Below are 26,462 nucleotides of genomic sequence, written 5' to 3' on the forward strand. Positions count from 1 at the left end.
TCTTTATGCGCAAGGTCTTTATGTACAAGGAAGGAAAGGGTCAGCAGGATGTCAATAATTATTTCTGTTTTTTCATTCAAATTCATCATATATTTTTAATGGTAACTAGCAATGACAGTTATTCAGATTTTGCTCAATCCTGCAACTCCCAATTACATGAATAAACTAAATAAATTTAACTACTCATGTGAACTACAGACGCAGAGGTACATGAGCAGGTAAAAAAGCAATTATTTGAAAAGTATCTCCTACCACTCCTGTGCTTGTGACAGCCCAGTACAACTTTTGTTCCTTAATGTCAATGGTAATGAACTCCACATGGTCAAGGTTGCCAGTGAAGAGGGTTTGTATGCCTGATCCATCCATGTTTGCACTGGCAATCTTTGCTGGGACTCCACTGTCAGTTCCCTGGTCTGACCAGTACAGTTTCCTGTAACACACATTGCCACATCTGTTAGCAAAGCTGATAACAGAGATCAATGGACCAGAGTCACAAGTATATGCTTAAATCCACCTCCTTTGTCAGACAAATACTTCCACACGTGCTGAACAGAGATCACTTTGAATCACACCACAATGAAAAAGGGATCTTGTTTGAAAAAAAGAGAAAAATGCTTGTTCTCTTTAAAAAGATAAATGCCTTGAAAAAGAGAAATGTGTTTCTTTTGAAAAAGAGAATAATGCCTGTTAAATCATTTTTAGAAATCCATAACCTCCCCTGTCCTCCCACAATACTGTCAGCAGGTAAACTCAGTAGAGTATTAGGACTATAACAAGAAAGCAGGAGAATAATAATTCTGTTTCACAGATGGCTGCAAATTTTCAGCAGTGAGTTTTGTTCCAATTTGGAATTTCAACTCCAAGTTAAAAATAGCTATACAAAACAGAAATCCATTATCTGGTTCTGAGGAATATGTGCACCACTCTGGCCTCAGTTGCTGAAGAAGACTTAGGGCACACGGCAGTCAGACTCCCAGCTAGGGACAAAATGTCAAGCATCAGTTCATCTGAAAGCCTGAAAGTCACCAGCAGAACTGTCTCATTACTAATTACTCATTACTAATATGGTCCCATGGAACACTGATTCTGGGAGGGGAAGCATTGCAATTTTTGGTACTCTGTTGGAAAAAAACAAATTACAACTCTTTTTGGGAGAAAGCAGTAAAATCATATTTAGTGCTATGCTGTTTAACATGTGACATTCTTTCCAGGTAGTGTGTCTTTCTACTATAGATAGAACTCATGGCAGACATCACAAGATATTATAAAGAAAAACTTTAGAGTTCTCTTTACTTTGGGTTCCCTTTTTTCAGAGACTTCTTCCACAGTCAGAAAATTCTGAGATCCTTTTCAATTTAAAAATGTTACCATATAATTATATGGTAAATTAAGGAGAATGAACATTTATGCAACAATTTATGAAGCCATCCAATTATTTTTCAGGTCTTAAAAACAGTAAATAAATTCTGCACAAATACGAAAAAAACAAAACCATGTCAAATCCAAGATGGGAGCTGAAGACCCTAAAAATTAAGAAAAATATGGAGAACATACTCATGTGCAAAGGCAACAGCAATTTTGGAAATTTACCCTCTTGCTGGATCAACTGTCAAACCAATCGGTGTGCCAGCTCCCAGAGAGGTGCCATCATTGGTAATCAGTGTCTTCCTGTACGTGACATCACCATGCAGCTTCAGGACCTGTGCAAACACTGAACTCATCAGAGCACATAATATAGAACTTATGATAGATTTTCAAATTAAAGCAAGGAAGCCTAAATCCACAGGGAGCTGAAAATGCAGAAGACTTTCTAATACCATGGAGAAAAAGCACATTGGTCTGTGCTCTAACCGTCTCCCTTCTCCAGCATCCACCCCCTGAATGAGCTGCTTGCAGCTTAGAACCTGCCTAAGTTAACAAGTAAGCATCCTAGGTATAGAAACAGTTAATCTTTCAGCTTCCATAATATCTTGAAAGTATTACAGGTAGAATGACTTGATGAAATGCTGATTTAGAAAGTATTCAATTTTATTTAAATTAGCTGCCTTTTAATTTAGTAGTATCTATTTATATTTTGGGACAAGGACGTTAATGACTGGGCTTATTCACAGTCATTACCGTGAATATCCATTACTCTGAATATTGCTTATCCTCTATTTCCCCACACTAGATGACAATTTTATCCTTAACATACCATCAGACTGCTACTCTCCAGAAAGCGACATAATATGATATCAAAGCACTTGGGAGTGGATTTTACTGCATTTGATGGCAACGTTTCTTTACTGTCAGAGGCACTGCATTGCGATCCGTGATTTAAAGTGAGAATAGTAATAATAATAGTAACTCTAGTGATCAGAGAGGTTGTGTGTCAAACACCAGAAGCCTAATGACTTGAAGGGGGGAAGAAATCTATGCACAAATAAAGTTCCCATAATATACTGCTTTCAATGTTTTTGGCTACGCTCAGATTTAGGTTTATCTCTTCAAGTTCATAAAGTATTTTTCTACAGACTGTTTGCATTTTACAAAAAAAAATCTAATTTGTCTTTCACTAAAAAAAAAAAAATTACTAATTTCAGCCTGTATTCATAGCAGTGAAGAATCTAGGCTCTTATTTTCCAATTGTCCTTCTTAAATAATTACCTCAATTGACTGTGTCCCTGGGTTACTGTAATACAGGTTTGCAGATATCCAATCCAATGCCAGACCAATAGGAGCACCAATAACAGCTGCTGGGGCAAAAACTGTCCTGTTGGCTCCATCTGACCTCACTCTGTGAATTTCACCCTTGGAGAAAAGACAACAAAAGTGAAAAAATGGCAAGAGCAGAAAACACTGCTCTATTCCAACTACATGAGCACTTGCTTTATATTACAATCTTTTCTTAGCAAAATGAAAATCCAGTAGAGAGAAATGTATTTGTATATGCTCAATGGTTAAACATGGTAAAAATATTACTGTAAATCATAATTATCCAGTGTGAAGAAGCACTACCATTCACCAACCAAAACCTGATCAACAGGAATAATATGACTATATTTTATAAGGTTGAATGGTATATATTTAAGCTATATACAGTCACAATTCTGTAATTTGTATTTCATTATCAAAAGATTTTTACCAGGATACCTCACTTAACCATCTTGAATATACCTGAAATCTAGTAAAAGAAAACAGTGTTCTCTCCATGCATAAATATTTAAGAACCAAATTTTTAATAAGCTGTAATAGCAAGAATCAAGACTAATATTATCCTTGCAGGTTTCTTCATAACGGTAGGTAGCCCTTGAAATAACTTATGACTTGCAGATTCTATGGTATTAGCTACAGTGTGTGACGCTAAAGCATGATATAAACAAGCACTAAACAGAGACAAGCCAGATAAAGGTCTGAAGAGGTTACTATAGCCACCTTCCTAGGCTTTCTTCAGGTTATATCAGTTTTACAGGAGTTCTGCAGAAGTCCTGCACATCATCAGATGAATCTTTCACAACTAGTATTAATGCAGAATTGAAACACCAGTAGCTATCACACATTATTAAGCCTTTTGGAGAAGAGGTCAGTAGGGTTAGGGGATCTGTGAACGGGTGCTGAAATCTGTTTCTCTCTCCTCACTAATTACTGCCTCCTCCACTGATGCAGACATCCGGCATCTGTCCTGGGAAGATCTCGTTCTGTGGTACAGACTCCCAGCCAAGGTAGCACTGGGACCCACCACCCCAGTTCCTCACTGAAGTAACATGTGCAGTAGGTCTGTTCTGCTCCGGCACTTTGCTGGAAGGACAGAGGTGTACTGCTAACTCGAAGGGACAGAACATACAGCACACCATTAGAGCCTGAACAGAAGCTGTGCAGCTAACACTAGCCCAGTTCAGGAAGGGAAGAGGCAGAGGCAGAGCAGGCCTGGGCAACTAAAAAAAAAAAAAAAAAAAAAGAAAAACAGGAGAACAGATTGCAGTTGCCATCTCAGAGCAAAAACAAGGTAGAATCAGCTTTAGGAAAAGCACCCAGTCATCATTTGGTCCATGCATAAGCTTAATTGCTTTGTTACTGTGACATGAGTATACTGTCTAAGTATCTCAGTGCAGAATTGCAAACAGTGCTTCACAAAGGAATCAAGGTATCAGATCACAAAAATATGAACAAGAACTCCAGGACAAATTCACTGCTGACTTAGGTAGAATTTCTTAGACACCTGTTAGAGTGCTTCTTGCTGAATCCTAACAACATAGTGCTATTTGCAGATTAACCTGTCCTTGAATCCCTAGGCCTACAGAAAAAAGTAGGAAAGTAGGATAACTTTTGGTACTGTATAAATCCTACTTTGAGAGCTTGATGGACACTGAATACTTACAACGGTGTCTAGAATGATAGACACTTTAAAGACAGTTAGGAATTCCCCTGCTTATTATTGGCATTTACAATTAATAACCTATGGAACATGACAGCTGAAGATAAAAATACTTCCGAAGTGTCAAGTAGAATAGGGAGGACTGGTATTTCTCTCTGTTTCCTGAGTTTTCTTCAGACAGGGTGAACAAGGTGATGGATGTCCACTTGAGCTCTAACTACAGCTCCAACACTGGCAGTGAAATTACCACTACAAACTACGCAAATCCCAGGAAAACACAAACATGCAATGAATGGAGGCAAAACATGGTGTTAAGAAGAGGCCTTGTGATTATGGACAAGCGCTACAATTAAGAAAGTAGGCAGATACACTTCTGTCATTAGAAACTAGAAAAACACCTTTTCTCAGAGAGCAAGCTATGACTGACACAGGCGTCCTAGCTCTATTTGGGAGCAACAGCAGGCTGAGGCCTGCAGATCAGGGGTACTGATAGGGGGCACAGCCCTTAGTCACACATTTGTCATGCTGGACCTCTAGACCTAACTAAAATACAGCGTTTACCCGCACCCAGCCTGAAGAGGCACCTGACATTTCACTTGCCAGCTCTGTTAATGGATAAATCAGCCCACAACTTCCTACAGAACTGTTCAACCTCTTGTAAATGTCAGCTGTATCTGCTGGCTGAGATCTTGCAAGAACATTTTTTCAGACTGTATGGAGGATCACATAGATTCCTGAGTATTTATCTCGTTCCTTGGGAAAAGGTTTGCTTAAATAGTTCTATTTAAATACTTCATGGGAACTAAACATTTTAATTTTAAAAGAATAAATATTTAAATAAATTATAATTCCTTTATAAGTGACACACAACAGGCTTTAAAATGAATGATTTCTAAACTTATTTTTACTTCAGACCTGTAAAATATAAGGGAACATTGAGGGGGGGAAATATAAATCTTCTGTGGATGAAAGGTAACAAGTTAGTGTAAAATGTTTCTGTAAAACATAACTACGGAAATCTTTTTATCTACCATTATACTTCTCCAGGACCCAAGCAATGCTTTTCTTGAAAAAACAACTGCTTTAAAGTTTCCAAGAGTGAGCACATATTGCTGAATCAGCAGTTTTCTGCCACATCCATCTCCCAGACTGCCACAGATATTTTGGGGTTTTTTTTAATTTTTAAGTATCCATTTTGCAAAAATTAGGATTTTCTTGTGACAAGTTAGCCTTAGGGAACACAGATAATTTCTTAGCTCAGGACAAGCATTAAAAAAATGCCTGGTCAAATAATTATAAACAACTAATAAAAATTAGTTCAAACTATTTTTTAGATTTATAAGCCATATATGTGCTACCTGGTAATTGTTGTGACTTTGCAACCATTTTTATCTATTTAAAGAAAAAGATACCTCTCTACTCTGTTGCTTCATTAAGTGCTCAGACTAGATGCATGTATTTTCAATCTAATGTTTAGTGCCACTGTGGCAAATGTACTGCTCCCATGGGGAAGTGTTCTGGCTGTGTTTGCAGAATTAAGTCCTAAGCCAAGAGAGAGGAGAAAGAGTGGACTATAGCAAAGGTGGGGCTGAAAGTACAGTTCTGTCAATGCTTTCCATTATTTCCTGGTTTTGCCTCTGCCTGAGCCAGAAATAGCATTTATCAAACATTGCCACTGACAAAGCTGAAAACTAATTTACAAAAGAGATGAAGCTTCTTTATCTTATCCTAAGGGGAAAACCAAAACCAACCAAACAACAAAAAAACACACCCAACCTCACAAAACAAAAATAAAACCACACCAAAATCCCCTTTCATTCCTTTCAATTATATTTCTCAAAATTCTTACCTGCAATCCTAAAATATTTCAGTCAAAAACATTATTTTAAAATAAAGCATAGTATTTTAGCCCATTCTGAACACAAATACCAACTTACCGGATTTTCAACCCAGTAAATCATCTGTTCAGAGTCATCGAAGTCAACATCAACACCGTTTTGAACTCCTGCTATTGGAACCATAGCATCATTTGTCTTCTCCTCAGGGTTCAGAGAAATTCCATAAATTATATTATCCCTTACAGCAATAAGGAAAGGGTGTTCAACTGTGAAAATATATAATTCAGAGTTGTTTCTAATCAAGAAAATGGCATTATGATATGGTTCCCCTCTCCCACCCAGAAGTTCCCTAATGCTGAGAACAGTTGAATGTTACATTACAGTCTCCCATAGCATCCTCACAGGCAAGCTAAGGAAGTGTGGGCTGGATGAGTGGACAGTGAGGTGGATTGAGAGCTGGCTCAGAAACAGAACTGAGAGGGTCGTGATCAACAGAGCAGAGTCTGGATGGAGGCCTGTCACTAGTGGTGTTCCCCAGGGGTCTGTGCTGGGTCGAGTCCTGTTCAACATATTCATCAATGACCTGGCCGATGGAAGAGAGTGTACCCTCAGCAAGTTTGCTGACGATACCAAGCTGGGAGGAGTGGCTGATACGCCAGAAGGCTGTGCTGCCATCCAGCGAGACCTGGATAGGCTGGAGATCTGGACCCAGGGGAACCTCATGAAATTCAACAAGAGCAAGTGCAAGGTCCTGCACCTGGGGAGGAACAACCCCATGCACCAGTACAGGTTGCGGGCTGAACTACTGGAAAGCAGCTCTGTTGAGAAGGACCTGGGAGTACTGGTGGACAACAAGTTGACCATGAGCCAGCACTGTGCCCTTGTGGCCAAGAAGGCCAATGGTATCCTGGGATGTATTAAAAGGAGCATGGCCAGGGTTCTCCTCCCCCTCTACTCTGCCCTGGTGAGACCACATTTGGAGTACTGTGTCCAGTTTTGGGCCCCCCAGTTTAAGGACAGCAAACTGCTTGAGCAAGTCCAGTGGAGAGCTACCAAGATGATCAGGGAACTGGAGCATCTCTCTCATGAGGAAAGGCTGAGAGGCTTGGGTTTGTTCAGCCTGGACAAGAGAAGACTGAGAGGGGATCTTATCAGTGCTTATAAATATCTAAAGGGTGGGTGTCAGGACGATGGGACTGGACTCTTTTCAGTAGTGCCCAATGACAAGACAAGGGGCAATGAGCACAAACAGAAACTCAGGAAGTTCCACCTCAATATGAGGAAAAACTTCTTTCCTGTGAGGGTGCCAGAGCAGTGGCACAGGCTGCCCAGAGCGGTTGTGGAGTCTCCTTCCTTGGAGACGTTCAAAACCCACCTGGATGCGTTCCTGTGCCCCCTGCTCTACATGTGCCTGCTCAAGTAGGGGGTTTGGACAAGATGATCTCCAGAGGTCCCTTCCAACCCCTACCATTCTGTGATTCTGTTACCAGTGATGTTTTGCAACCACTTACCTATAAGTTTGTTCCCTGACTAGGAGTAAGGTTCTCAGTTATAATTGTTTTAACATCTAAAGTTTCAGCACTGTTCAATCACAATGCATGTGCAAGCAATTTCTGAGTATCATAGAATCATTATGGTTGGAAAAGACCTCTAGGATCATCAAGTCCAACTGTCAACCCAACACTACCATGTCTCCTAAACCATGCCCTGAAGTGCCACATCTACATGTTTTTTGAACACCTCCAGGGATGGTGACTCTACCACCTGTTCCAATGTCTGACCACTCTTTCAGTAAATAATTTTTTTCTAATATCCTGTCTAAACATCCCCAATGCATCTTGAGGCCATTCTCTCTCGTCCTATCGCTAGCAACTTGAGAGAAGAGACCAACACCCACCACACTACAACCTCCTTCCAGGTAGTTGTTAGAGAGCAAAAAGGTCTCCCCTCAGTCTCCTCTTCTCCAGACTAAATAACCCCAGCTCCCTCAACCACTCCTTTTAAGACTTGTTCTCAAGACTCTTCATCCACTTTGTTGCCTTCTTCCTTGTGCCTTTGCCTTTGAAGAACAAATTCTAGCCTCTTCTCTCCGTAGGCTCATGCTACTACTTGATAGGGGACTGGGCTACTGCTGCACAGAAAGGAGCAGTAATCCATTTCCCCTTTTGTAATAGATCAAAGACATTTTTTGCTTTGGTTTTTTTTTTTTTTGTTTTGATTTTCTCCACCAGCTGCTTAATACATTCATATAAATTTTGCCGTGGAATTTTTGACATGAAAAGCCACAAACCACAGCATCATTGCATGTCTCAAAAATTATTCTCCATGCTTCTCTCTAGCAGCTGGAACCATTTGTCAAATTTGACATAAGCTTAGAAATCATTTGTCTCAGCACAGTTATCACATTTTGGCAAATAACTGCCTGAAGACATACAGGTAGCTCTGCCTGTGAAATTCTTGGACTTCCTCCTTTTTTTTGGCCTCTAAAAATGTGGCACACCAGTGCTTTTTTGTAAGATGCCTGTAAAGAACAGCTAAATTCATGTGAAATTTTTCCAATACATACAAGACCCATACAAGACCCTAGAGTCATCATTTCCTTTGTAACTGTACACAGTACAACACTACTGAATCCTGCTGAAATATAGATATGTAAATTCTCTAGGCTAGACTGTTTGTACTTTAGAATTTTGATAGTCTCATTTAAACCAGTTACATTCTACAGGAAAAATTTTGCTGATCGCTTCCTTTAAGTTTAACACCTACGCAAATTTGTAGAGTCTGATTATTCCTTAGTTGTACAATGGACAATAGAGCAAATTTGCTGAGCTACGCAGATCTAAAATCTGTGTAGCTTCATCAGATAGACATTAATATAACCTGCAATTCTCAAATTTAATACAGGCTTACATGACAAATGATAATCCATATAAAATTCATGTATTGTTACATTAAATATGCAAATTTACTATATTAATACAAGATTTTAACATACACAAAATCCTTGCTTTGTTTCCAAGCCAGATTGCTATATTACCATCATTAATATCAACCTGAAATGCAGTTTAAAGTAAAATAAGTGCAAAGTTAATCTTAAAATACTAGCATTCTTCATCTTATGTAAAATGTTTCAATCCTAGAATCAATGCCTTTCCATCAACATCAACTTAGCAGTATTTATTATGCAAACTAAGTAGGCAGAGACCAGCAATCTCATTTTTTGTAGAGACTAACCAAATGCACACAGCTCAGTTCAACTTTCCTTCTGAAAGTTTGTGCTGGCCTATTAAAGCCAACGACAGCAAGGATATGGATAATAGGAAATATTAGAAAAGAAATGGCAAATGCCTATTCCTTTGTAATAATTAATTTTTTTACCATGAAAGAAATCAGCATATTTTTGAATAACTTTTCCTGATGTGCCCACCCTCAGAAAACAGTATTTTTAAAAATTCCCAAACTGTAGATGTTTTTACATATTGTTTTAAATCTATAAATTCCATCTAAAAAAAAGCCCACATAGATTAAAATAATTGTGTTTCACAGATGAATATTTCTCTCACACACAATTTACACTGAGCAATTATGAAATTTATAAAAGAGCCACAACTGTACCGAAGTAGACACAGGGAACTTTGCAATATGTGGGAAATAAAGCTAAGAACTGTCAACAGCTCGGTTCAGTTGCAGAACTGGGTCAACCTCTACACATGCATGGGCTTCATCATTGCCATGTTCCATTTCTTTCATTGTGATCCCTCTGTAAGCTTGCACATACTAAAACCAGTACAGATTTCTAAAATAAACCCTTTTTCTAATAGATTAACCAAACTTGACATTCGTTTCAGTTTACATAAATTGGTAATTCTCTTACTGCTGCTAAAAAAACCATTAATGTAATACAGCTCTTTAAAGAACGCACTGCTAAGTATCAAGCAGGAAAACAGCATGATACAGCTTTTAAAATTTAGATAGTTTTAAAAGAAAAGGATCTTTTGGCTGACAGAGATTTCTAGTGTCCCTCTCATCCCCAAGACAATTTCTACTTAAATTTCAGTGATTTAAAGCTTCCTTATTAGGCGAGCACCAAAGCACACTTTATAGCTGTACAACTGATGGAAAAATTAATAACAAATGCTTCATCTGTCAAAATTAATCTGGTCAAATTTCTGGTCAAAAACTGCCTGCCAGTAATTTGAATGTTTGTGACTTTTTTTTTTAAATGAATTGACTAAATGTTTTTTACAAATCATTGAGGTCTGTTGGCTGTTCAAAGAAAGTTAAGTGGGACTTTTTGATATGAAGACTTGTTTGCAAAGGTTATCTCTGTTGCAGCTGCATCACCTGTAGCATCTGTACTTTTAGGCTCTGTTTCTAGGCCTCCTGCATTTGGCATACTGATTTTTTACAGTGGGGAGGGAAAAAGCTCAAGCTGTGAAATTTTTATGTGAATTCCAAAATGCATTAGTTCAGACAGGCTGAAGAGAGTGATGAGGAACAGGAAGAGCATCTCTCCCAGTTAGAGAAAACCAAAAGATTGTGACTTATTCTTAGCAAAATACAGGCTGCGAAAGAATATGATAGCCACTTCAAATATGCACAGCAGAACATATACCAGGGATGAAGGAGAACTACTAATGCTATTTATCCTGAAGGACAAAAATGGCATAAGAAATGGGCATAAACTGGGGAAAGACTGTATCTGAACAGAAAATCAGGTTTCCAAATGCCAAAATTGTGAGTTTCAGTGAGTTTTAGGAGCAAGAAACCAAACTGATCTTAAACTGGAGCTTGACTGGTGAAAGGGGACATATAACATGGTAGTCAAGAATAAGAAGGAAACAGACTTGAGTGACCAAGAAAGTCCCTTCCTGTCCTGCATCCCAACATTCTTACAATTACAACTCTTAAAAACAAGTTTCCAGGCTGAATATTTATAATGAAAAGGACAGCATTCTGACAGAGTACATTTTCATTTTTAACTGATACTAAGCTCCCTCCAGATGTATTCCAACAGAAAAAACATTCACCATGTTGAGAAATTTTAAAATGTGGCTTCTGAAAAGTGCTTAAAATAAAGTTGAGTTAATCCATTTTCCCCAAATGAAGCATCTGAATCTCTTAGTTCTTTCCAGAACCTGGCTCCAAACCTTTAGGCCAAGTACATTCCATGGATTCTAAATGAACCATGCCTGGAATGGCCCAAACTTTGATTTCATAAGCAGCAACCCACAGATCTGAAGTATGCTTTTTGCCTGATAGAGGGATGGATTTGACAGTGTCAGATCTCTTTTTTCATACCTCATTATTACTGCCCTACCTCTCATGCAGTTCCTGTTATCAGGAGAAAGCATCCATCCTGAAGGACAAGCACAGGAAAAAAAAAGTGGTCCAGATGAAGAAAGCAAGCAGAGGTGGCTACAGGGAGATGATGCACAAGAATTGATATCTGAAAAGAAAAGATAGTATATTAGCAACTGTAACAATATGAACATGGAAAGAATATTCAATCTCATTGCTACTGGTAATGTCAACCCAGCACTAAATCAGTTTTGCTATTTCATTAAAATTAAAATATTAAGTTATTTCCAAGAATCACAAGCAATACAATACACTTGTAATAGGATATGATTTTTCATGTAAAACCAGTACCATTATCAAAGTAGTCTTCTCAATACTTTTGCATCATAGAAAGTCTTTCAAATTCCTTTTCAAACTTTTCTTAATTGCACCAGGAGGCCTGCAGGATTTTCAGTCTTTGATCATTATAACCCTTCTAGATGAGGGATTTAAATTATTTACTGAAGCTTCTTGGAGAAAACTAAAGAGGAAAAAATAGTTGCCTACATCTTGTTCAACGGTAGTGGGAGTTCAGTGCATAATTTCTTGGATCACTATGAAACTGTCAGTCTAAGCTTGTAAAATGTGAAAAAGACAGTGAAGAAGGCCTCTGCTGACTGCTGTTATTACTATACACTACAATTTAGTCATTTAGATCACTCCACAAGCTGGCTGCTAAAAAGGATTTTTCAGGATGAGACATCTTCGTAAGAAAATAAAAATCAGATTTTGAGTATATCCTTAGCAATTGCAGCGGGCCTTATTCTAAGCAGCTTGGAAGTTCTAGGAAATGACACAATTGTTCTTAATATAAAACTAAAAAGAACTGCAAACAAATTAACAAGATTGCAATAAAACTATGGCATAAACTCAGAAATCAAACCGTAAGAAAATTATCCCTCTCATCAGCATAACAAATCTAAACTCTAGTTGGTCTAAGATCTAATGATTTACAGAAAAGGGGAGTGGATGACAGTTTTAACACTGCATCTGGAATTTAAATGAGCAAATAATTATTTCTTCATTTGTAAACATATTTTGCTATTTTGCAAGTGCTTTATTCCCTTCTTCTCTGTCTGGGCACATAAAGTACAACATAACAATTCCAAATGAAAACTAATTTAATATAATGAAGAAAAATAAACTATTTTCTCCACCAGTGGTAGAAAGTCTTTTAAACCTTGGGTTGTAAAATAAAACCCCTTAAACCAGAACTATGATGTATAAATTAATGGTACCCTCTGGTGACTGAAAAATTTGCAGTGAGAGTGCTAAGTGGCTTTAGCTCTGAAAATGATTGAGGAAGGTTTTGTTCCAAAACAAATACAGCACTGAAATTACTAGTGCCTTATTCAGATGCAAGTCTCTCCCCTCCCTGGTATGAAAGTTTTCAAGAAAAAAAAAAAAGTCAGTCATAGTAATATTTATTAATCAGAAACATTCTGTACACCAGAAATATAACAGAAAATGAAAGACAGTATTCATGGCAATATGTTGTCCACTCTTCAAGTCATGCCAAGAAATGACGAGAATTCTATTAGGTAGAATTATCTTCCAAATCAGAAAGAGAAAAAAAATATTTTTTTTTTCTTTTACAGTCTTTCAGCTACAAAAGATCACCTGCATATCATCTCAGAGGGAATCCTCAATGCAGTGAAGGAGTTTTATTATTATTATTATTATTTCATTAAGTAAAATAATGTAAAAGTGCTTTCAGAGAAGGATGATGACAATAATCTTGTGTAAAAGAATGATATTATTAACATACAAGGAATGGAGTCTGGTATGCCACAGAGACAAATTTTAAAAATTAAAATCCCTTCCAAAAATGCTGCAACTGTCTTATAAAAATATTCAAAACAAAGTGCAAGAAAATGGCACATACTACTTCCCTATTATTCTTTTTGGCTACTCATCCTGCTTACATGCTGCCTAGGTTACTTTCCCTGAACTGCAGGTTGGACAGGCTGCTTCAGCAGGTTGGATGCTTAATTGACCTTCAGTTGCAAGTCAATAGTATGAATTACTTGCTTGTTTTAACCCAGCCCATTTGCTGACAAGACTGATGCCAGGAGTGCCTATGCATGACATTACTGCATGACTTAATTTTGTAATTACCAAAGTTGCTTTGCTGAACTTACCATTAGGTTGCTTTACAGGATGGACTGCCACAAGCCCCAAAGGCTGGTGAATGTTGTAAATCATAACTGTCTGGTTTCCTCCATGCCATTTATTGGCCCGTATTACTCGATTAGTATAGCGGTCACTCCAGTACACAAAATCTTCAAAGACAGTTAGAGCATGTGGATGCTGCAATATCTAAAAGGCAAGGATGTTTACCATTTTAGTTCAGGAGATTCATATATGTAAAGCTTGCAATGAAGTAACAACAGAGTTAAGCATAATTTAAAAAAATAAGGAAAAAACCAGTTGTGTCTCAAAAGATATTTTTCACCAATAGAAAAGAAAATATCATCTACTGCCTGAAAACAAGGCACTAATTATGGAGGAAATATATTTTTAAAAAAAATGGAAATGCTAAATAGACCCTGTGAGATCTACAGCATGAGGCATTAAAGCCGTCTAACTGAAGGACAGAACACAGTGAACCAACAGATAAAGACCCAGTTGCAGATTTTCAAAGGCACAGGAGAAAATGTCTAGTGAGAGTTATGGACCTGTCAAGACCTTGCATCTCTGATAAGCTCCCCTATAATTTACCACAGGGTCAAAGAAGATGGCTTATCTAAATTTCAGAAAACTAGGAGTGGGACAAGAAAGATTGCACCAGCTCGTATTTCTCAAGAATTGCTTCTCTAGCCAAAAATAAAAGCCCCAAGGTTCAATTCTTCAAAACATACATGTGGTTACTTACACCAGTTTATGTGTACCAACTGAACATCTGAACTATTGTGCTGGTACAGGGACAGTGCTACAAGCTGCCAGCAGCACTTCTTTGGGAGATAGCCTATAAGAGGGATGGTCTTCATGAAGTGCCCTGCACACAGCAAGTCCTGGCAGCACAAAACCCTTCTCTGCTATCAAGAATAGCAGCAATCATCACTCACAGAAGGTGACCAGGGAAAGTTCTTCCAGGTTTTTGGTACTGTATTTGCCTACAGCAAATGAACCAGCTAGTAGCAGCAGTGTCAGATATCACCTTTAGACTTCATGCATGCAGACAGAACAAATAAGAATGATCTAAAGCATTAAGTCTACACTCAGCTCCAGGTTCTGTTGAAGATCTCCTGAAAGACTGTGAATAGGAGATGCAATTCTTCTTTTTCCAGCTGTAGCAAGCAGCTAAAATACTTCACATCTGCTTCACCCATGTATTTTGAAGAAAAATACATCTAAGTCTACGACAGTGTAAATACATTTTTAAGTACTATTGGCAAGGACATGGGAACAAAAATGGCTTCTTATTAATGTCTTACCAGATCGCTTGCAACCACTTGTCGTCTGTTGTTCCCATTGTAATCACAAAAATCTATATAATCAAGATAAGCATCAGCAAAATAGAGAAGTTTATTTGGGTAATCAATGGAGAGTCCATTGGGCCAGTAGATTTTATTGTTAATAATCACTGTTCGCATTCTGCCATCCATGCTGGCTTTTTCAATTCGAGGGTTTTGGCCCCAGTCAGTCCAGAACATTACATGAGCACTGAAAAAAGTAACTTGTGGTTACCAATCTGAAAAAAACCTAGCTGCCTACTGAGAAACATGACATGAAGACTCATTAGCCGAAAAACAGAAACAACCTTTTCTTAAAAAGTTCTACACAGTGATGCTGATAATATTCATTTCAGCAATATGCTTACTTAAGATACTAATATAATTCCTGTTGTAAAAATTCTTTTAGTACTTCTACTGCACTTTTCATTTGTCAATAATAGCAGCACATAGAAGTTACTGTTATCGCTGTTTTTCTACATTGATTACAATCTGATTCTCCAGTTGCTAAGTAATAATTTGATATGGGTTTGTACTTTTACAGGCATGCACTGATAAAGTTAATAGTGCTACAAATGAAGAGCCCCGCATGACTGGCAGTAAACAGAGCTGAAGGCATTGAAGAGCCCAGAAAACAGTAGAAGTTTGTACATGAACAGTTCAAATCATAACATTCCATTTACTCTGTGTCACTTGCTGTCTGAAATGGGAAAGTGCCTTTGTGATAATGCTAATAGGGGATAGATAATTATTTTAGACTTGGGGCTAAGAAGGAACATGATCCTTGCCAGGTAGGTATATCATATTATATTATGTGTAAGTTTATGGTATACCACCAACTGATAATGGTATGTCAGAATTTTGCATTTCCAACTCAGAAACAAATGCAGGAAAATCTGTTTTACAGGGAAAAAAAAAAATCTTGTTACAGTGAAACAGAGCAACAGATTACAAATAATTACCATATGACTTCAAATATTAAATCAACTCTGCAAACACACTATTTCAAAAAATTGTCTGAAGTTTTCTGTTCTGCTTGTCATTTACAATTAAAATACAATTTGGGCATATCTCAAATTTTAATATCGTTACAACATAAAATATGCATCTTTTCAAAACAAAACATAAAAAAATCTTACTCAATTCTGGGATCTAACACTAGTCCCCTTGGGTTTGTTATATTTTCACTAATCAGCACAGTCCTGTGGCTCCCATCCATTCTAGAGACTTCAATTGTTTCCAGAACAAAGTCTGTCCAGTAAAGATTGCGACCTACCCAATCTACCGCTATACTTTCAGTCACGGTGACACCACTGTCGAACACCTGTTTAATAACAAAAATTTAAAAAAAAAGGGGAGGGAGAGAGAGAGAACAAACTAGTTGATATTAAATTTTTACCCTTTCCATTTCTGGAGATATGGAAAATGGGGAACCAAGTCTGCAACATTTTCTAGGTCTCTTATGCAGAATATACATATTCAAAGCCCTAAAAAAGCATATACCCAAACACTCTTACTAACTTCAGTGGGACTGTTGAAGAAGTTAACATCTACTAATAGGAAAATCAACTTATAGCCTGATGTTAAAAAAGGGCTTCTTAAAAGCATTCAGTTTTCCTTTTCAAAAGCTATATGAAATTTTGGCTTAGTATCTACAAAGTTGTTTCCCTTTGTCTACGTTATCTCTCTTACTATGTCGGGATTTCCCTCTTCCCCTTTGCTAACTGGAGATACAGTGTCTTCATTTTCTCTCCACAGCGAAGAAAAGAATAACTCCGTGAAACTTACTATTTTTCGGTCAGTCCCATTTTGATAAGCACTCCAAATTTTATCCTGTGTTGTATCAGACCAAAAGATACGATCTGTGATTGAATCAAAATCAATAGCCACAATATTCCTCCCATCCCGAACCAGAGAATAAATACTGTGTGACTGAGAAGTGATATTGTCCACAACAATTTGGTTACGACTTGCCACCAGCAAAAGAAGACTCCCAGACTCTGTCAAAGAAATTAAAATACATCAGTAAGCTATTCAGCAGTAATTCTGTATCTAGGCATTCATATTGAAAGGACAAATTGAAATCAATTCTCAGGCCAAGATATTTTATCATATCCAGTCTGTCCATCCATCATTTACTCTTTCTACCAGACTCCCCTTCTAGTCTTGTATCTGGACCTTGGGTCCTCTTCCCTGTTGTCCAACTAGTTTGCTGCTGACATACAACCCTCATTCCTCCATAAGCCACTCTGAGCTCCCAGTCCTGATTCAAACTCTAAAGTTCTTTGTACCAGGAGTTACTCTACTCAGCCTGTCTCTTCCTCTTTTCTAGCCAGCCTGCTTTTTTTTCCCCTCCTTTAGACTGCAGGGGGGCCAGACAGGAGTATAAACAGATTACAGGAAAGTCATCGGCAGCTGTGGTTAGGTTACTGTGCAAGCTGCTTACACTGATAAGCTACTGAAAAATAACTGAAAAGTAGCAACCATAAAGACAGCAAACTATAAGAAACTCTCTATTAGTAAGGGCCAAACTTACTTGCAGGTAGATTGCAGGAATTTTCTGCAACCTGAGTATATCCCTAAATCAGGAAACCTGTGGTGACAAATTCCACTGGGTATATATGGCTCCTCCATACTGTCAGTGTATTATGTACGAGATACAGAACAACGGACAGCTAGGCTGTGTCAGTGTTGTTTCCTCTTTAGAAACAAGCTAAGGACGGCATAGGCACTGGGAAAGTCTTGTGAAAGGCTGGGATTTAAACATTCTGTAAGCACTGAACTTTATGAAGAGCAAAGTTTAACCAATGGCTTACAGGTACCTGGTATTGCTTTTCTCCAGAATATTATTTTTGACCATTCCAGCATTAAAATTACAGTGTTAATTTAAATATATTATTTCCTTGAAATAATAGTTTCCAATTAAACCCTCAGCTCTCAGTTTTAAGATACTCAAGGTCGTCTGCCATGAACAACTTTAAGTGGCTGTTTACATCAGCTCTTTTAAAAGAGAACAATATGAAAATGGCAAAGCTGGACATTTTCCAGACACTGTTGTCATTCTTTAGGTTGACGTCAATCTTCCTCACCTGCTGCTTTACAAGTCTTCCCATTGGTTTCTAGAATATATCCTTCATCACAGTAACACCTAAAAGACCCTCTCTCATTGTAACAATGCTGACTACAAAAGCCTGGAGGGTCACATTCATTAATATCTTCACAGGTCTTGGAGTCATTTGCAAGCTGGTATCCAATAGGACAGGTACACTGAGCTCCAAAGGGTCCTTGAATACATTCATGAGTGCAGCCAGCATTATTGTCAGAGCAGCTCTCCTGATCTGAAATCGAGTGGGGGAAGGAAATAAGTAAATAGTTAACAGAAGTTTCTTATACTAGATGTAATACTTTGCAATGGCATTACTAGCCTATGACTGCTGCTAAAACATGACTGCACAATCATCAGTTATGCAATGTGAGACTGGCCCAAGGCCCTTATGCAAAATATAACACACACAATGCACATAAAGGCAGGTAACAACATAGTATGTACTGCTAAATCCCATTAAATGAATGCTAAAGAGAAAGCTGTCGAAGCATTTATAAAATTTTTCAAAACTAGCTAGAAATATAAAAAAAATTACTGCACCACTCCAAACTGAAAATAGTATTAACAAACAATAATTTAATATAATTTGTAATCATACCTGGCTGGGGTTCATCTGAGAATGTGCATTGATTAAAGAGAAGGAGAAGGAAAGAAGGAAAGAAAGAAAAAGGTTATGCTTAAATCAATTCATAATCAACATAAACACAAATTCTGGCTACACATGAGCTTTCAGATTTTTTTCATGATTTTTGAAGTTAGAAATGTAAAAGAAAATATTAAGGACTGAATCACATTTCATCTGAACTTAAAGCATACCATGCTTTAGTGAATGTGTTCAGGAACACAAAGCTCATTGCCATATTGCTATATAAAAACCTATATTGAAGTCAGTGGAAGTCACATTTTAATTCAGAGTGCAAGACTGGACATAACTAATGAATTTATCAGTGATCACCACAATCACCTTTCACTGCAAGGAAGTTCCACTTAGTAATTGGAGCTCTAATTTCAGCATGCTTACAACTTTTGCTAGAAATGTTGCTGCACTAAATACAGCATGCTGAATATGCCATTTCCTTCTGAAGCCATAGCACATAGTAGATTATAGTAGATATTTTAACATTAACTTACTGCACAGTGGGGATTCATCAGCTCCATTAGGACAATCAGCAGAATTATCACATACTTTGCTCAGATTCACACAAATACTATGACCTGGACATTGCCACTGCCAGCTGGGACACCGGAAGGGTTGTGTAGGACAATCTCTCTCATCGCTCATATCCCTACAGTCATTATCGCCATCACAGATCCATGCTCGATAGACACAGTTGCCATTATCACAGCGGAAAAGAGATGGAGGACAGGTCCTGGCAGGACATCTATGATGTTCATCTGAGCCGTCTGCACAGTCAAGATGGCCATCACACTCCCAATTAGCAGGAACACAATTGCCATCTGATTGACATTGGAATTCATTCTGGTGGCACATCCCTGGTGGCCTTGTAGCTAAAAAAGTGACATTCAACAAGTTCAGAAGCTGTTTCAATTTCAGACAGAGAAGCAAAATCACTATGTTCAGTTAATCTCTTGCATAAGTAGTTATAATACTATTAAGAACTGTATTGCTTTTAGATCAGGCCATGGAATCACAGTCAGTCAATCCACATGACATTTCCGAATTTGACCAATTTAACTCCTACTTCATAACATGGTGAACAAGGCAATTCAACTACTGTTATATATGGAGCAAGCACATATTGGTATCTATATAAATTGATACCTATGTATGTGCCCAAAGCAATTTGAAATTGCTTGCTGAAATTAGTTTTCACCACCCTGCATTGCAACATTTTAACTAACTTAAAAAAATTACCCAAGGAAAAGTTTCTATCTAACTCTCACAGATACAAGGTTTTCAGTTTTGTAGATGAGTAGACTTAATTTTACTTTTAAACCCTCAGACTGAGGTGCCAAGCTGAACAAAATGGAATGCCAAAAGGAATGCACACTCCACCCTTTGCCAGAAATATCTACTCTTGATCTGGAACCTACTGCATTTGAAATTTGTGCTCAAAAAAACAATTTATAGACACATTTCCCTAATAAGAATCCTGAGGTTTTAAGGACAGTAGTGCCAGGTAAAGAAAATTTTGAGAAGCATCACCTAATAACTGAAGCCTGTCTTTCAGCATCAGTATACTTACGGCAATCAGTCTCATCTGAGTGATCATTACAGTCAAAAACCCCATCACACTGGTAGTAACTGCTGACACACTGGTCTCCACTTAGACATTTAAACTCTGTGGTACTGCAGTTATATACTACAAAATAAAAAAATATTGATGTTATTTATTTATTTTACAGAGCTAGATTGCACCCAATTTTTCTACAGGTGCTCAAGTCAGATATGATATCAGGAGTCCAAGTTCCACTGAAGGCCATGATTTCCCTGGGACACAGAAAATTCAGCAACCTTGGAATCCACAGAAAACAAAGGAAACAGATTTCAGCTCTCTGGAACCATTCTAGAGATCAAAGAGTTTACTAAAATGCTAAAACAAGCATCACAAACAGGGTTAATTATGGATAGGTTTATTATGCATTCTGCTATCTTGGAGCTGATAATATGAGGTCACCAAAGACTCCTCAGGGGGCAAGAGTGAGGAAACAATAAAGAGGCGTTCAACAAACTAAGTTACACTTACTGCAGTCACGCTCATCAGCACCATCTATACAGTCTTTGTCTCCATCACAGACATAGAATGGGTCAATACAGCGATGGTCCGGACACTGAAATTGCCTGGGTTCACAAGTACCTGTGAAAGCTATTAAGAATGACAATAAAAGCAGATGTGTTTCTTTTCTCTTGTCTGAAATCAGCATAATACTGAGACAGTAGAAAGACACTATCACTAACTTGCAGCATGTAATGCAGCAACAAGTAATCATATAAACTACAAGCACTAATACATTAGTACTGGGTGATTGTTTATTCATACATGGGCTTCGACTCAGGCAAAACAAACAGCAGATTCCACTCAGTGGTAAATAATGCTAAAGAAAGTATATGGAAAAACTACTGTCTTCTGGTAAAAACTTCCAGACTATATTAGTTGACTACACCATTAGTCAGTACTGAGATCACTCATGAAATAAGTGCTTAGAAAATCTAAGCTTTAGCTGCATTTTGCTTTAAATTGCACTGCATGACATTATGCAGCACCATGGTTATAAATATCACAGTTGCCCTCCCTTTTTTTTTTTCTGCATTCTACTTGGCTCTGACAGTTCAAATTAGATGATTTTTCCACATCTCATGGACTGCAATATATTAGTCTTAGATATTAGTTCTTTCTTCTTAATTTCATTTATCATCCTTACACCAACAGACATATCTATGTAGACATATACAGTTTAAAAAACAACAAGCAGTTTTGATACTCACTGCAGTTTTTTTCATCTGAACCATCACCACAGTCATTATCAGTATCACATAGCCATATCCTAGGAATACATCTTCTATTATCACAGGTGAACAGGCTTACAGGGCATGAAGTGGGTCCTTGTGTAGGACAACGCAATTCGTCACTGCCATCAAAACAGTCATTATGTTTATCGCAACGCCAGCGGCCTGGAATACACTGTCCACTGGCACAGGTAAAAGCTGATGAAGCACAAGTATTATCTAAAAAAAAAAACAAAACAGGAGGACACTTTTATTAATATCTCCAAAACTTGCCTTCCCTGCCAAAGTATTCAGCATGATTAGTATACTTACAGAGAGCCTAAAATATGCTAATATTTTTATTAGAATAAAATTAGAATAAATAAAAATAAAATTAGAATAAAAATATTCTAAAATGCCCATTACTTAAAATGAAAATGTCTGTCATGCCAACATGCTGAACTGAATACTTACAAACTTTTTTAAACTGCAAGAATCAATAAAAAACTAAATTGTTAAGCACTGCATAACAACCTAAAGAACAAGAAAAATAACTTATTAACTTCTTCAGGTAGCCATTTGCTTTATACTTTCCTTTTCCCCAAAAGGTATTCTAGTTATTCTAAAATAGGCCACTAATACGAAATAGAGTTTATACCTTAGTCATACTAGTTAGTCCTACGCATTGAGCATGTTGTTAATATGACCTATTTTCTTGTTTATGATTTAAAAGAAAGAATTAACTCGGAAGAAAGAAGCACCAAGTATGTCCTAAAACCTCGCTTCAATATCTTATCAACTATGATTATCCCACTGTTCTCTTAATTTACTTGATCAACAAAATATTTTGTGTAAGACACTTTACAGTAAAACCAGGAGATGAATCAATGTGCTTTTAATCCACTTCACTGTAAAAATCCAGATGTAACAAATAGTTCAGTAGTTCCCTAATAAAATAAAATAAAATAATAAAATCTCTATTCAGATGTTAAATGAAATAAAAAGTGCTGCTTTGATCTTAGAGGAAGATTAGACAATACATATGGTTTTGTTATTTTTCTTGTGGTGTTATTTTTTAGATGTCTTCATCTTTAAGATGGTTTGTCCCTCCCCATGCAAGAAAATAAAACAAGCAAGTGATATTCCAAGACTTTTCAAAATTTAAAAGAATAAATACAACTTTTCTTTAGAAGATAAATTTTTGTTACTCTGTAAATTGAATTTTGAGAACTAGTGAAATATGAATATTTTCATGCATTCTTTAGGTGGCCAGTGTTGAACCCCATATTCCCACGAGTTATCTGAATAATTTCCAAAGTAACTAATCTCCTGGGCAAATTTCAGGATTTATCCACAGATGTAACCCTAAAAAATTGGGGTTTGTTCCAAGGAAATCAGACTGACATATCACACTTTTTGAACTGCAAACAAACACTAACTGTAAACTAGAGGGATTACTTACTTAAAGAACCACAGTTTTGTTCATCACTATTATCATGGCAATCATCAACTCCATCACACTGATAGTATCGAGGCACACATCTTCCATTACCACAGGAAAATGAGTAGGAGCCACACTGCAAAGTGGGTGGCTCATTGGATGGATCTTCAACACATGTCAGCTGATTTGAAGCCAACTTCATGCCATAAGGACAACCACAAACCCTCTGAAAATTTGGTACTGGGAAGCAGAAATGGCTGCAGTCTCCATTTGGGTTTGTTCCTCTATTACAGTAGTTAGAGCCTTAAAAAGTGATAGAGAAGATCAATGTATACGCTACTGATAACAGCTTGGGAACTATTAAAAGTGTACAGTAACAGTAAAAGAATGTTTTTTTAAAAAATGCTGTAGCAACCTCTGGTTTTGCATACACTGCAAAACAGGGTCAAGTTCATTGACAGTAATAGTAGTAATAAGCCATAATAAAAGTCCAACATTCCATATACTCTTCATTGACACAGATGTTTACAGAAGCCAACAACATACTATTAAATTTCATCCATTTTTCTGCCCATTTTCAGCAACTGTCTGAAAACAAGTGTACTACCATAGACGAGGACCTTTGAGCAAGGCTGGGAGAACTGATCCAATCTTTGGACACCAAATAGGTGGTGAGCCTTAGCACACGGTTTGATCATATGTTTGATAAGTGCATTGGGTGTTTTACTAAATTAACTACAATACCAAATCCTTGGTTTAGATCATAGAATTGCATAGAATTCAGCAGTGAAAAGAAGAAAAAAAATAGAGACGTATGCCCAGTGATTACTTTAAAAATAGTAGTTTGATTAATAAATGTTCATCCAATTTCTCAAAATAAATAGTTCAGTTTAACTAAAACTTCTACAAGAAAGAGTGAAATACAAGGTTGTAATTGGTGATACAATTACATAAAATACAATGGAATCATAATTTCATTTTACAAGGTTATTAAATAAAGTAACAGAAGTAATGGATGAAAACTGCAGTCACAAAACAGTGAAATATACAAGGTGTGACTTTAAGTTTGTGTGCGGCCTCCTCTGCATGTCAGTTATGGTCCACAGTAAAGCCATTTCTAAAATTGAGAGTGGAAACCATCTGTCCTGATATTTTGTCTCTTACTCCCTGTTTCATGTCTTTCATCTGTCCAACAAAAGAACTCACCTATTTGGGAATGAGCATCATATGCTTTAACATGCATAATGTTATTAATGCCCCTCCTAATAACAGTCATTTCTCCTCCATCAGACTTCCTCACTCGAACTATTCCACCAAGTCTCCAATCAGTGAAATAGGCATAACCTGTTTTGAAAGACATTTAAGATATAACAATTACAGAGCAATATGACCTAAAAGATCAGGCATCACGAGAAAAAACTGCAAGGCTTTCCATGTAAATTTAATAATTTTTCATAACTGTTTCATGAAAAAGACAAAAGGACTTTTCTAATGCAAAGTGAGTCCTTCAGTCATAGGCAGGCATAACTTAGAAAAACATGCCCTCTCAGATTTCACTTAAATTGAGATACATCAGGCTCAACCGACATTCCAAATTCCAAGGCAATTTTAAAAGTCATTCATTAAGACAACTTTCCAGAAAACTTTAGAATATTTTTGAAGACATTTTTACAGAAAATCAAAAGGGATCAGATGCAACATAAATCCAGTGATAAACTCTACACACAATTAATAAAATCCTGAAAGTGCTGATCATCTCTAGGGAGGTGATTTACCTTGTCTGTCCAGCATAAGTAGCCCACCTTCAAAGCTATAATTAGTACAGCATATCTGTGTTGTTGCACTAAAAGAGTAACCTGACCTACCTCAAGTTATTTAAACACAAATATACATAAAACCAGTCCTAAAACCAAGAAGTACTAAATATATATTTATAATAAAAACTTTCAACAGTGCTTTTTATAGGAAAAGCAGTATTGCAAAGGCCATGTTATGTTATCTCACATACTCATAGATCATCAGAGAAAAAAAATCTGTGATAATGATAGCTAATATTTTTCAATGCCAGACTTACCTCCAAAAATAGTAAGGCCAAATGGGTGAGTCATCTGAGTAATACGTTCAAGAGTCCGTCTGTCCAGCCCATCAAAGTTGCTGTGCTCAATTTTATCAAAAAAGGCATCCACCCAGTACAGCCTTAGAGAACTAGAAATAATGAAAATGTCATATCTCTTCAAATGACATTATGTCCATTAGGAAGCACTAACATTTTTTCAGATTATAATCTTAAAACTGACAAGAAGCAATTGGGGTGTGTGGGGAGGGATTCTGAGAAAATCTTAGATTTTACAGGCTTTTCATGAAAATGAAAAATAAGGTTGTAAATACGAAAGTGCCAGTGCACACAATCTGACACAACTCCTTTATTTTTAATCCCTAACAGTTTAAAGGAAGAAACACACTTGCTCAAAAAGCTTCTCTGTCTTCTGTGTTGTCCCTACCTCCAGTCAATGGCTAGGCCATTAGGCCAGCCTAGTGTTGTATTCACAATTGGCAAGGCATGGGATCCATCACTCCACGCCCTCATGATTTTTGCAGGTCTGAACCAGTCTGTCCAGAAAATATACCTGAAAGGACACATGTTGGAAGACACATAAACCCAATGATATAACATAATTAAACAGAGCAAACTTTCAAACACCATTAACATTCTTCTTTGTACCTCATCTTCACATACCTTAAAAAAATACAATTTATGTTGACCCTCTCCCTCTCTTCTATAGGTAGTGGTACCAACAATTAATATTTATCCTGTGTACAACAACTTCCAAAAATCTTCGGAAGTGGTTTGTCCCTTTAGACATAAAATATCCATAACTTTGTTAAAATTGTTAAGGATTTCATTTAAGCGCTGACAGGGAGGAATAATCAAGCAAAAATGCATCTTTAGGTAATACTTACAAGAAAGCATGAATTTTATAAAGACTTTTTTCCTGATCCTTTTGATTTATGCCTACAGTCAAAGTTAAACTAGTGTTAAATAACTTCACAAAGCAGCAAACAAAAAAGGTTAGGATAACCAAGGATCCAAGTTCAACACTATTCTTAGGAGATTATTTCCAAAATAGTATATTAGATTACTATACATGAAAATTCAGTATCCCAGAATTAAGAAATTCAGTAGTATGGCAGTAGAAAATGGAACTATGTCGTGAAAGAAATGCTGTTTTGGCATGGCCAAATAATAGAGTACTGAATTTTAAACGTTTTCATCAAAGAAAAGCAGGGCTTCATTTTATGTACACAGAATCACATATTGTAAGGTCTATATCAAGTACAGCTAGTACTATCTAATATGTTTCAAATAAATAAATTCAGATAGAAAAAATAAAGGAATGAAGGTTAGTGTTCTGCGAACTGAAAGTATATTAAAAAAATTTAGAAAACTATCTTTCGACTATGAGAAATAGCTTTCTAATC

General features: G+C 37.0%; 1 protein-coding gene across 3 annotated transcripts in view; it reads right to left on the minus strand.

The window, feature by feature from the left end:
* LRP2 (LDL receptor related protein 2) overlaps positions 1 to 26,462 on the minus strand; it is a 138,631-nt gene that overhangs the window by 62,654 nt on the left and 49,515 nt on the right. For 2 of the 3 annotated variants that reach the window (XM_064451539.1, XM_064451538.1), the window contains exons 18-35: positions 25,484 to 25,609; positions 25,057 to 25,187; positions 24,189 to 24,326; positions 23,004 to 23,285; positions 21,542 to 21,781; positions 20,802 to 20,921; positions 20,301 to 20,417; positions 19,225 to 19,602; positions 18,077 to 18,325; positions 16,776 to 16,987; positions 16,127 to 16,311; positions 14,970 to 15,198; positions 13,674 to 13,851; positions 11,513 to 11,641; positions 6,292 to 6,458; positions 2,647 to 2,790; positions 1,591 to 1,700; positions 253 to 430 (exon numbers count right to left, since the gene is read on the minus strand). In XM_064451539.1, the coding sequence (XP_064307609.1) occupies positions 253 to 430; positions 1,591 to 1,700; positions 2,647 to 2,790; positions 6,292 to 6,458; positions 11,513 to 11,641; positions 13,674 to 13,851; positions 14,970 to 15,198; positions 16,127 to 16,311; positions 16,776 to 16,987; positions 18,077 to 18,325; positions 19,225 to 19,602; positions 20,301 to 20,417; positions 20,802 to 20,921; positions 21,542 to 21,781; positions 23,004 to 23,285; positions 24,189 to 24,326; positions 25,057 to 25,187; positions 25,484 to 25,609 (3,313 nt within the window). Of the gene's footprint in view, positions 1 to 252; positions 431 to 1,590; positions 1,701 to 2,646; positions 2,791 to 6,291; positions 6,459 to 11,512; positions 11,642 to 13,673; positions 13,852 to 14,969; positions 15,199 to 16,126; positions 16,312 to 16,775; positions 16,988 to 18,076; positions 18,326 to 18,691; positions 18,707 to 19,224; positions 19,603 to 20,300; positions 20,418 to 20,801; positions 20,922 to 21,541; positions 21,782 to 23,003; positions 23,286 to 24,188; positions 24,327 to 25,056; positions 25,188 to 25,483; positions 25,610 to 26,462 lie in introns of all 3 variants that reach the window. The other variant, XM_064451537.1, reaches the window with a different exon arrangement.

Source organism: Phalacrocorax carbo, chromosome 5 (genome assembly GCF_963921805.1).
Source record: "Phalacrocorax carbo chromosome 5, bPhaCar2.1, whole genome shotgun sequence".
Lineage (NCBI taxonomy): Eukaryota > Metazoa > Chordata > Aves > Suliformes > Phalacrocoracidae > Phalacrocorax > Phalacrocorax carbo.